Genomic DNA, 12,025 nt, shown 5'->3' on the forward strand with positions numbered 1-12,025 from the left:
AGCTGATGAGCGCTGAACTTTCCAATAGTCGGTCAGAACGCTTCCTCCTGGCCTACCTGAGCGTTTAGCTCTCCTATGATGATTTTGACGTCGTGGCTTAGGCAGCAGTCGTACTAGCGTTCGAGCTACGTAAAAACCGTCTTTATCATCATCAATGCTGTGTTCGTTTATTTTGCTAAATGTTCAGAGAGCCATAGTGCGCAGTTTAGCTTAGAGTCCTTCTCCGGCACTCGGACGATGATCAGCCACTCATCTTCTTTTGCTAATATTACGTCTCCACTGTAACGGAGATTTCTTTTCAGCTTTGTGTTTTATGAAACCTTCTGTCCTTTTATTGAGTGAGAATTTTTTGTCGATTTTGTCGCTCCTGGGTCTTTCTGCCAACATATCATTTCAAATTCCTAAAAATCGTCTACATACCAGGTTTCCAAGCATTATGTTTATCGAAATCATATATCAAGGTCATTTGAAATGAATCTGACTCAGGTTTAACGCCTTTCTATTATACTACCATAGCTGAATCATCAGTAAGTAATGGATCGGAAACATGCCATCGGTTGTTCCGTCTCATTGATTACAATATACCTTGCATGGTCATCACTGTCTTCCCAAGCGTATGAATGTATCGTCAAACTCGACACCTATAATTAAATACAACTCGCTAATTGGCATCCACTATCTCTTCTCTCCACCAGTTACCACCTTCACCAAGGACGGAACCAATTTGGAGCTGGCACTCAGCAACAGCTCTACACTGGGTAAGGCCGGAACCCTCGGTGCCAATACGGTCCTAGTCCTTCCGGCAGCCGCTGGCCCCAACGGTTCCGCCGACAGCACCGATAGTGGCGGAACAACTGCAGCCACCACAGCAAACCTGGTCCCGGCCACAGCCGTCCCGGTGACCGTATCCTCCGATGCCATCCCACTCTCGATTACCTCGATACCGTTGACCTTCACCGTAACTCCGGTCACAACCACGGCGGCGGCAAACGGAAGTGCCGGAACCATCATCACCGATTTGCCATGCGACAACGGCGTAGAGGTCAGCACCGTGACGCTCAACAATGAGAAAAAGCTATCGACTTCCGAGCCGTCATCGTCCGCAGCATCGACACTGAGCAAACGGAAGCCGAAACACAGTGAAGTCTATGTTTGAGCCGTCGTTGCTAAAAGTTGCATGCTCGTACCTATATGCATTGAACAAAAATGTTGAATCTAGATGCAGACAAACAGACATAAAATTCGGAATAATTTCTTTCGAAATCCACCGAACACTTCACACAATCATCATCTGGTGGTCATATTTCACGTAGTACATTTACCTATGTGCAACAAAGCCAGTAGAAAGCGCTTATGTAAAAAGTGAAACACCAAGGAAAATGATGCGTGCGCCTCTTGTTGTGAGGTATGAAATATAGGAACATGGAATTGAAACAGCGTGGTAGATGAACTTTTCGACATTGTTACGTCTGTTTGTCTGTGATCAATCTACTAATCATATTAGTGGTTAGGATTTCCAAGATGTCTACAAAATTTAAAGGACATTCAAATGCAATTTCCAATGTTTCAAACAATATATGTCAAAAAACATGTTCAAGCTATTAGTAATAGCCTATCACCATCTGCAATTTCGTAGCATGAGCGACTTTACAAGTTACAATGATAAAATGACTCATAGGACTTGTTTTGAATGCTAGACCATTGCGTGCCTAACAAATGATGCACTCGGATGGTGCTGTGACAGGTTACATTTGTATTAGAAGACGACAAACAACAGTATACTTATATGTAAAGTGAAGCATTACCTTTTTACAAACAATTGTTCAAACGGCTGCAAAACTTACTGATTACTGATTAGACGATTGTTTTAATTTTATAAACAAAATAGCATTTCATGTTGCTTAGAGCATTGCTTAGGATTTTAAAATTGTGTAAATAGAACAAGGTATTTTAATTATAGGCTAACGAGAATCAAGTCGAATACAATTTTATTCCTGTGTTAGTCCGAACAGCAACCACGAGGAGAACAAGTGAGACATTACAATAAACCAGACGGTCATGTTTTATTCAATCGCTTTAAAGTGTTGTCAATGTTATTTAGAACTGTATCCGAACTGCACTATAACTTTAACTTACATAAGACACTGTCCATTAACTACGTAGTTTTTATCCATCCGTTCGTGGCTTTGCTATGCTGAAGGTGTTGAGTTTGATTACCAGATGGTTAGAATGGACCAAGTGACATTTTTTATATTTTGAGGAAAATGGGCTTAAAGTCTAACACTTTGTATTTTTTAACACGTTCAAAGTTTGATTCAATATTTCTACACATCTTTGTGTTACTTTCAAGCAACATAATGTGAAGTGACAATCATAAAAAACAAAATCCAAACCTCCAATGGAACGATTTGTTAGGGGACTATGTGACATTAGTCCACACTGACTGAACTAAACTGCCCATAAATGCATGTCAGTCCCATGTTTGCTGGATTTCCTATTCACATGGGACAAGTATGCGTTTATGGGCAGTAAAGGCCACCGTTCAGTGATTTGGTTCACTCTGACTGAACAATTACTAGGAAAATAACAATCATTCAATGCTTGCATGGTCTAGCTAGGTGCATGTCTCTAAGATAAACAGATTATCAACATCCTTCGACATCAGTATCGTAAATTCTTCAATAATCCATATCTTTAATTCAAAAATCAGTGGCATCACGATAACTTGAAAATTAAAGTTTTGTTCAATGCCCTGACCCGCATTGAAACCCAGAAATATTCAAGTATGTGTTCAGTCAGAGTGGACCAAGTGAAAATCTTGAGTACCGGGCAAAATATACTGGTCTAATAAACGAATCCTAGAACATTCCATACAGACAACATAGATCCACCAAAAGCCTCTATCAGACTCTGAAATTGACTCAACAAATGCAAAACTGCGGAACACGTTTTTGTCTCAAGCACCAAAATACCGATATTTACTAGATTAAGGGTTGCTGAATCCATGAGCCTCTGCATGCTATAAAACGTTTGACTTTTACTGTGCGCCCTGTTTTCAAGTTGTCCGTGAGAGCGAGACAGCACCAACACACAGTAAAAGTCATGAGAACAAAATAATTTATGGCACGTACAGAGGCTCATGCATGCTATAAAACGTTGGACTTTTACTGTGCGCCCTGTTTTCAAGTTGCCCGTGAGAGAGAACGAGACAGCACCAACACACGGCGCACAGTAAAAGACAAAAGAACAAAAGGATTTATGGCACGTACAGAGGCTCATTGCCGTTTTTACAAATATTATAGCACGTCTAGTTTTGAGATATTGACAGTTGTAAATGCGAAATTTGACTATTTCAGCCAACTTTCTTGCATGCAAGTTTCCAGCTTGTATGACAATTTATACGCTTAATTTGCCACAGAATTCAAACTTCATGTGTATAGCAATTATTTTCAACAAAGTTCATGACACTTTAGATTCTAAATTTTTTTTATGGTTTCGAAAAGTAATGTGACCATCTCTGAGCATAGTTTTAAATGAGAAGATCTTCCTAATTTTGAGTTTTGTAACCATTAAAACCACTAATTTTAAATAGATTAGGCATTCTAATACCGTTAAACATGTTCAAATGTTTTCAAACACACATTGCACTTACATGCCGTTAAAGTGTTTCACGATGAACTGATTTTCCATAGGCTCAAACGATATAATGCATTACGGAGTTATTGTACTAGCTTATATACTAGCTCAACTAGCTGCCCGCCGGCTATTCCGGCTAACTTTTGACTGCTCCAGACCTTGAACTTCAATTGCTAAGTAATGCACTATTGGCCAAAATATATCAATCTAGACCACTAGCAATACTTTTGTGATCATTTGTAGCATACATTATACATTTAGATTTTTTACGAATCTACAATTCGACATGTGGGTTTCCCGGTCTTTTCGATCTCACAAACACGTAACACGTAAGAATTTATAAATCAATCAAATCAGCGAACTTGTGAAGAGTAAGCCTCAATACCTCAAATACGTTTGAGAAAAGTAAGAAATATCCGTTATTATTTGGATTCATTGTTTTCAATATCATAACAATTGCAGAGTTTTATGTTACATGTCTTGCTTAAAAATTAATAATCAAAGCATACCTCTTGAAAAGATTCTACCCCATTAGGGGTTCCTGGGGTAATATGCACCACTTAAGGAAAATGTGCCGAAATGAACACTAAACAACATGTAGTGTTTTAATGGATCATTAAAATAACCAAAACGGCCGCTATGGAAAGCATAGATAGCGCCACCGTAGCCTTGTGTGTTTGACAGAACAACATTGCTGTCACAATGTTAACTCCCATATACAGTGGCGCCTTTGTTTTGATGCGGTGAACACTGGCAAAAACTACCTTCAATGATCCATATACGAATCTAGTTGGTTTGAGTTCACCCTACATTGTGTTGAGAAAATTCATCATAATTACATTGGATCGTTGGAAAATTTAAATTATTTCCAAACATTACTTTTGCGTGCATAAAGATTGATGCGGGGCACGATGCACCGCTTTTTTGGGCAGAACGCACCATAACATTGAGGCAAGACGCACCTTAACAAAGGGGCAAGATGCACCATCGTGTTTCAAATTTCATTTTATTTATCGTAAAAACACAGACAAACAGACGTAACACTTAGAACAAATCTCGATCAAAATCATAGTCACGAGGACATGTACGCCCAATGCTAAAATTGGTGTGTTTGGCCGACAGGCCAACAGATGGCGGTAGTGTGTAAACGTCAAACACGAACAAAAACGATGCGAGCGCTGCGGGTGGTGGATTGGCCACCTACCATATATTTGAATCGGCCGTTAAAAAGGTGGTCGATGGACATCGGTGAGAGTGTGACGTCTGTTTGTCTGTGGTAAAAACACGAGTTTTTGATGAATTTCGTCTACAAGATGATATAATTGTGCATAAATACGTTAGTAAAGACGTCAAATGACCTAACTTTTATGAATATAGTTTATTTTGGAATGGATCGTTCTGCCCCGACCAATGGAGTGCATGTTTCCCCAACCGAGTGCTTAACAGAAAATGTTATAGAAAATAGAAATCTTTGTGTTATTTCGCCAAGTCATGTCATCAACAACCCATTCTCTAATCATCTGTTTTATGGTGAGAGGACGTAAAAATTCTCAAATCATCACTTTCAAAAGTTACATCAGTATCGTGCTTCTTGAATTTATTGTTCTATCTTCCTGTTAAGTTTTTCAAAATGTATCAAATTCTCAGGGTGTCAACAATTTACAAAGTTTCATCAATCCGCATAGTGTTTTTCTTTTAAAACTCGTTTATTTCAGAGAACTTGACAAGGTGCGTTTTGCCCCGTCAGTGCATATTACCCCAGAAGCCCCTACCCTGCATTTCATATCTCCGTCATTTACTCGAGCGTCATCACCCTGAACGCATCGTTACGCTGAATGCTATTGTCCTAAATTTCTAATTAGTTACCTACCTTGAATGACATTGCCACGTGCTAATGGAATTCAAAGTCATGCAAGCCCTGTAAGTGCTACGATTCTGAATTCCATTAAACAAAATAATAACGGATTTTTTTCTGTTCTGAACATAAACCACTGCTGTAACACGTCAGCCTGCGCGTTTCGGGGTTTAAAGTAAGGTGGCTTACGCGCCACTCCTTTCGGAGACCACCTACCAGTTTAGGGCTTGCCCGGCCGTAGAGACCCCCAGGGATTGGGTCTAATTACTCCCGATCAGAGATATTTACGAGTCGTCTGACGTCCAACTTTGGGAAAAACAATTAAAGGAAGGAAGGGATTTGGGGTTTCGTGAAACATACAAACGATTCGATATCGCAAACTAAACTCGCTAAATTCTCATCACTGGCCGATCATGCATGATTAGAAGTAAGTCCATGCGCATGGCTCAATTTTGACCCGCTACCGTAGCCTATGAGTCGGTAGTGTGGCTGTACGATTAATTCACGTGGCTAACCTTAGCTCCCGCGCTTGCGCTGGTAGTCACTACGAGCACGCACACACGCACACCCCTGAATGAACAACTGCACATGAACGCACCATCCATCACGACAAGAGAAAAGTAGATAGAAGGGAAAGCAAAGGTTAGGCCTAGGATAGAGTAAAATGAAGATGTGAAGAGAGAGAATAAATTGAGAAGAGGAATGTTAATGTTATGTTTTGTATATGTTGATGAATAAAGAGGGGAGAATAAATGTAGGCGAAATTAATAGTAAAATTTATGTTGTTTAGTGTCGAATAGTGATGAGTCGTCAATAAATATTTGCGTAAAGATTTTGCATGTTAATTCGGTCGTAGTTTTTTTTTTATTTAATTTATTTTACTTTACTGGGGCGGTTCCCCGAAACAACCATTGATCTCCGAAAGGAGTGGCGCGTAAGCCACCTTACTTTAAACCCCGAAACGCGCAGGCTGGCGTGTTACACTGCTACCAATATTTTATCTATTGTAGTATATCCCATGTTCATATGCATATCGTGTTACTTTGTCACTATCGAGAAGTGATAAAGTATTCGATTTTCTTACAGTTGTAATTCCTAACTAATCATAAAAAATCCCAACATGCATAATAATCTGATTCTGAATACCAGAATTCACGGACCCAATACATCCGATTCTGTTTTTGCACGTGGAATGCGTACCGTGCAAAAAAAGTTTTCAGTTGAAAATTTCAAAAACCGTGCAAAAAAAGTAACACCATTTCTCGACGTTTCATGCAAAAATAAGGTTTGGCGGGGAAAAAATGTATGGAAACTTTTTTTGCACGGCCGTGTAAAAAAAAAATCCGTGCAAAAACAGAATCGGGTGTACAAGGTATGCTAATAATTTTGTGAGATCTAGAGCTTCCAGTAATCTTGGCCAAATGCGAATATCCTTGTATGGTCCAACTATATATAATGTTCTAGAGCAATTGAAACTGATAAATAGAAGATTATTATTCAAAACAAGCCTTAAACAGTATTTCAGGTCCAAAATGAATTCCTTCCTTTTATAAAACCATATCAACTGCCAGATTTTAGCTATATTCTCTAGAAGTACACTCTATAAAATGTTATAAATGGTTGTAATTAGTATCATGAATAGTTGAATATGTTATTTATATTATTTAGGTTCAATTAATTTTCTAGCGAATCAGGGACCCCTTTAAAAGAAATGAATTCCACTTATGGTATCCCTAGCTAAGTTTTTATTTAAGTGTAATTATTCCCTTATACACACCGATTTGCTTTTTTTTGTTTTCTTGTTTTTTGCTAGTTTTTTTTATTATTTAAGTGTACATGACTCCACTACCAGGGAGCACATTAACAGAGCTTTTTGGTGTGAGAGTAAGCGACGGTGAAAAAAAAACTCCTGCCTTAATCCTCCAAATTCGGAACAACTGACCACGATAGGTGGCACTCTTTGCTTCCTCACTTGAATCAAAGAGCCTGGGCTAGAGACTTCTTCGATTCGGTGTTCGGAAAATTTGTCTAGAGTATCGAACTGATTGCTCATTTCGATGCAATTGTCAACATTATCCATTTCATCCTTGGAAGAAAACGCGCATTCCGGAGAAACGTTCTTACTTCCATTCTTGCCACGTTTAGTGACAGTTTTAAATCCCACTTTTTTGGAAGGAAGTTGTGAATTCAGAGATTCACCCTTCCGTTTGTTTGTAGTTGCACCCATGTTTATGAATGAACGAAAGAAGACAAGACCTCCTAAGAGGTTTTTCCCAAGACGGTGTCCAAAAAGGGTTACCACCGCTAGCTTTCGCCAACGGATACAACGAAAAATCGAAGGCACGGGTCCAAACAAGGATCGTACAGGGATCAATAGTAGAAAAAAGTTGTACTGAAAAGTACTGTTTCAGTAGCACTGAAATGTAACGTTTTTTATTTTAGTACTGAAAAGTACTGTTTTTGTTGCACTGACAGTGCTGTTTTAATTGATGGGAAAAGTAAGCCGTGGTGTCGTTTATTCTTTCGATAAAAATAGGCTGATATGCAACGGAATTACAAAAAAAATATCTTATATATCCAGCTTTTTACGCCTGGATGCCATAAAATTTTGAATCACCCCCATTTGATGTATGTTGAATACACCATAATTTATTATAGCAGCATCACAGCAAGCTGTGCCTGAATGGAAAATTAATGAAAACATGGAAAATGTCAACATTTTTCAACGTTCGATAGTTTGTTCCAATATTGATTGAAGGGAGGTTCAGTGATCTAAGTAGTCAGTGGGTGCGAAGTGAGGTCAGCTACAGGGGAGGTGAAAGTGACAGCTGGCGAGCTGGCTAGCTGCCATCGTAAGACGAATTATATAGCTACAATCATCGATGCCCAGTACAAATTTCAATGATGGCCTACTTCGCCTTAATTTATCGAATGATTTTTAACACAATAATCTCTTTCAGCAGAATCAAGGTACGGAACAACTGTGTCCTACTTAAGGGAAATGACATAAGTTCCATGTGGATGTTCGAGCCCTCGACCATCTGTTGGAATGGGTATATAACAGCTCTACTGGAGAACTGAACCGCGGCCTTTAGCACAAGGAGGATTACGGTACACGAAAAATAATTAAAGGGGAAATTAAAAATGTGTGTGGTGCTCGATAAAATAGAAGTGTCATTTAGTGTATATTGGCATTTATTGGATCTCTGATACGCTTGGCGTAATCGGAGAGTATTTCAACGTAGGATGTAAGACAAACTCTAGATTTGTTACTTAACAAACAAGCATTTTGTCAACAACAAAATTTTATAGAATTAAGGTTCCACTTTGACAAATGACTTTGTCCTTGTAGCTTTATGGAAGGTTTTTTGTTTTATTTAATTTACATGCATATTCCTATATTGTGAATAAAAGTGAATGGATTGCGCTATATGATATTCAGAATTTCAACAGACCCTTTACCGACCCTGAGAATTAAACCAAATCCCTCATGACAATTCAAAACCTATTACTTTACAAAATGCACGTGGTTTCCATATGAAAGCTGGACTACAGTTGACGTGGTGGACTAGATTTTCTTCCGCTGGATGGACTTAGTACAAATTAATAACTCCGTTCGTTATTCTCATTGAAAAAAATTGACGTTTGAATCAACAATCCTAGATAACTGCCTACTAAGATACTGCTATAAAATCGGTAGGCTAGAAACATCAAATGTGAATAACCCCTTGATGTTTTATAGCGATCGTAAAGAGCTGGATAACTTTTGATCTCTTCTGGTGATTTATAGTCACTTTAGGGTCATCAATTCAAAAACTCATAATTTTTTTAAATACTTTTTTCTTAAAATTACTTTTAGCAATTCTTCCCGATCCTAGTCGATCAATCAGAAATTGTTGAAAGTGTTTTGGATTAGCTTCGTAGGAATTTCGATAAAAAATCATTTACAAAGTATTTCAGAAATATTTCATTTCGTTCGTCTGGAAATCAATAGCGATCAATGGTTTACATCCAAAATGAAATATTTTACACTGACGGCAACGGCATAATTTGCAGAAGAATTGTTATGTTTTTTTTTCACATTATCGTTCCGTAGCTTGATGTTTGGGGTAAATCTGGTCATTGTGAAATTACTCATCATATCGTCTATTAGATAGACTTCAATGCATCTGCAAGCGACGAACGTGCGAAAATCGGTTTTCGCGTGAAATTGAATACCAATACCACTCAATAAACTTACTCCGAAGAAGCGTGTTTCTTTCCATTTGATTATTTCTTCTCAACCCAACGACAGCACAGCCAATGATGAAAAGTAATATATTTGATGACAAATCGCAGTAGTTGATCAGAGTAATTTACATTCGGTGTGTTATATATTGATTAGTTTACCCCGTTGATCAACATCTGTACTCTAATTATCACAATCAGCATGCAAATGAAGTTACCTACATAAATAGGCATCTCTGATCCAGACAAACTAAGCTAGGAGGATTTCGTACTTGCGGCCCAATTGAAGCATTTATTGATCTTATCATCGACGGTGGTGTGAAGTCACGTGAGGTATGATTTGTGTTCTCAATATATTCGATTCCTTCTGATGATTAGACTTTTCGGCGGCAATCTATTGAGATACACCTTTGTGTATAAATTTTTAGTTGACCTTACAAATTTCCATTCGGAAATGAAATTTGAGAGGATAGTTGTGAATTAGCTGAAAAAATAGTTTGCTGATGTTGACCAAATAGGTATCAAGCTGAAAATTGAATTGTTCGTGAAGTTTGTATGAATTACCAGTTAGAGTAACTGACAGTTTTGACAATAGGTGAAGAAACATATTCTATCGTTTTGATGCGCAAAATCAATAGGTAAAGTTGCACTTATGAAAGATCCATATTTTTTCGCAACTTTTACCGCACAAATCTCACATGTAGATGTTACAGTTGAAAATCCTTTGTAATTCAAAGTGCATTGCATGTTGTAGAGTTCAGCGAACTCGTAGTTGCTCTTTGTCGTGCAGTCAGCATCACCATACTACACACATTTTTCTAGGGCTTTTTCCAATAAATCCAAATATAATTATTTTTGGGGTTCTTTGAGGAACCTTTCAAGTGGCTCTGCCACCGCTAGTATTTATTTTAATATTACAAGAAATTTCTTCAAGGTATTGCTGTAAGGAAGAGAAATTACTTCTCATTAAACTCTTTCATTTCTTACCTTACCAATCAGGCTAAGGCCTGGGTGGCCTCTGCTGTACGTAGGCTACGTCTCCATTCGTCACGGTCCATAGCTGCTTGTCGCCAGCCTCGCATTCTGCGAAGGGTCCGCTGATCGTCCTAATTTTGGTCGATCCATCTTGCCCGCTGCGCACCCTTGTGCCGGTCGGATTGTTTTCGAGAACCATTTTCACCGGAGTGTTACTTATCCGAAATTCTGGTGACATGCCCGGCCCACCACAACCTCCCAATTTTTACGAGGTAGACGATGATTGGTTTTCCCAGCAGCTGGTGCAATTCATAGTTCTATAGAGTTCCGTATCAGAATGGCCACCGCATGTTAGCCTTTGAGCTACTGAACAACTTTTCCGAAGACACCAACCATGTTTTGGATGTTCAGGATCTAGAGATATAATATGTGACAATATTTTGCATTCTTATCTCTCATGATTCATATAGCGCAAGTAAGAAAAATCGCCCCTACTGGCCAAGTTCTCAACTAAAAGGATGATCCTCAACTCCTAAAGGTAGATCGTACTTAGTACTGAAACTTCACTGAAGACAGTACTGTGCTATCTTTTTTGACATACGAGATATTCAACAACACCCCCAAAGTGATGAAATCCCATAAGCCCTGGTTCTCCTATAAAGCTCTAGTGTGTCTCATAGGAGTGCGCGTTATAGGATTGCGTTTAATAGGAGGCTCGACTGTAGCTGGACGGACTTTCTGAAAATCGTGCCACTCGTGTCTATCCCCGCTCTTCTTATCACACCCTCTAACGCAATGTTGAACAGTAAACACGAAAGGCCATCACCTTGCCATAAATCTTAAATTATTTGCAATATTTCCCACAGAAGTATACTCAAAAAGTTTATCCGGGTATTTTTGCAAGGAATTGTCAAATATTTTTTAGAAATTATTGGAGAAATTGCGTGAAAAATCCGGGTCATATTTCCGAAACAAATCTTACAGTAATCCCTGATAAAACTCCAGTAGGAAATTGTGATGAACCCTGGTAAGCGAGCGTTCAAATATTACGTAACGCAACAGGGGGAGGAAAGTGGTCTTGTATGATGTTACGGTCCATACAAAAATTTAAAACTTCCCATACAAAAGCTGTTACGTAGTGGAGGGAAGGGGTATGAAATTGACAAATTTTGCGTTACGTAATATTTGAATCAACTCTAAGGATCTCTGAAAAGAAAGTTGCAAGTTCTTGACAAGTCTTGATGCATTTTCTAGGATAATCATTAAAAAAATAAGTAATATAATTCCTGGATAATATCCTGTAGCAATTTCTAAAGGTATTTTTGGTAAAAA

At 38.5% G+C, this 12,025-nt stretch overlaps 1 protein-coding gene across 1 annotated transcript in view; it reads left to right on the forward strand.

Annotated features, from left to right (window-relative positions):
- LOC5576856 (bestrophin-2) overlaps positions 1–2,071 on the forward strand; it is a 103,607-nt gene extending 101,536 nt beyond the window's left edge. Inside the window, exon 9 of the mRNA XM_021843413.1 lies at positions 696–2,071. Within this exon, the coding sequence (XP_021699105.1) occupies positions 696–1,156 (461 nt within the window). The 3' untranslated portion in view covers positions 1,157–2,071. The remainder of the gene's footprint in view (positions 1–695) is intronic.
- Positions 2,072–12,025: the final 9,954 nt, after the last annotated feature.

The sequence above is a fragment of the Aedes aegypti genome, chromosome 2 (assembly GCF_002204515.2).
Source record: "Aedes aegypti strain LVP_AGWG chromosome 2, AaegL5.0 Primary Assembly, whole genome shotgun sequence".
Taxonomy (NCBI): domain Eukaryota; kingdom Metazoa; phylum Arthropoda; class Insecta; order Diptera; family Culicidae; genus Aedes; species Aedes aegypti.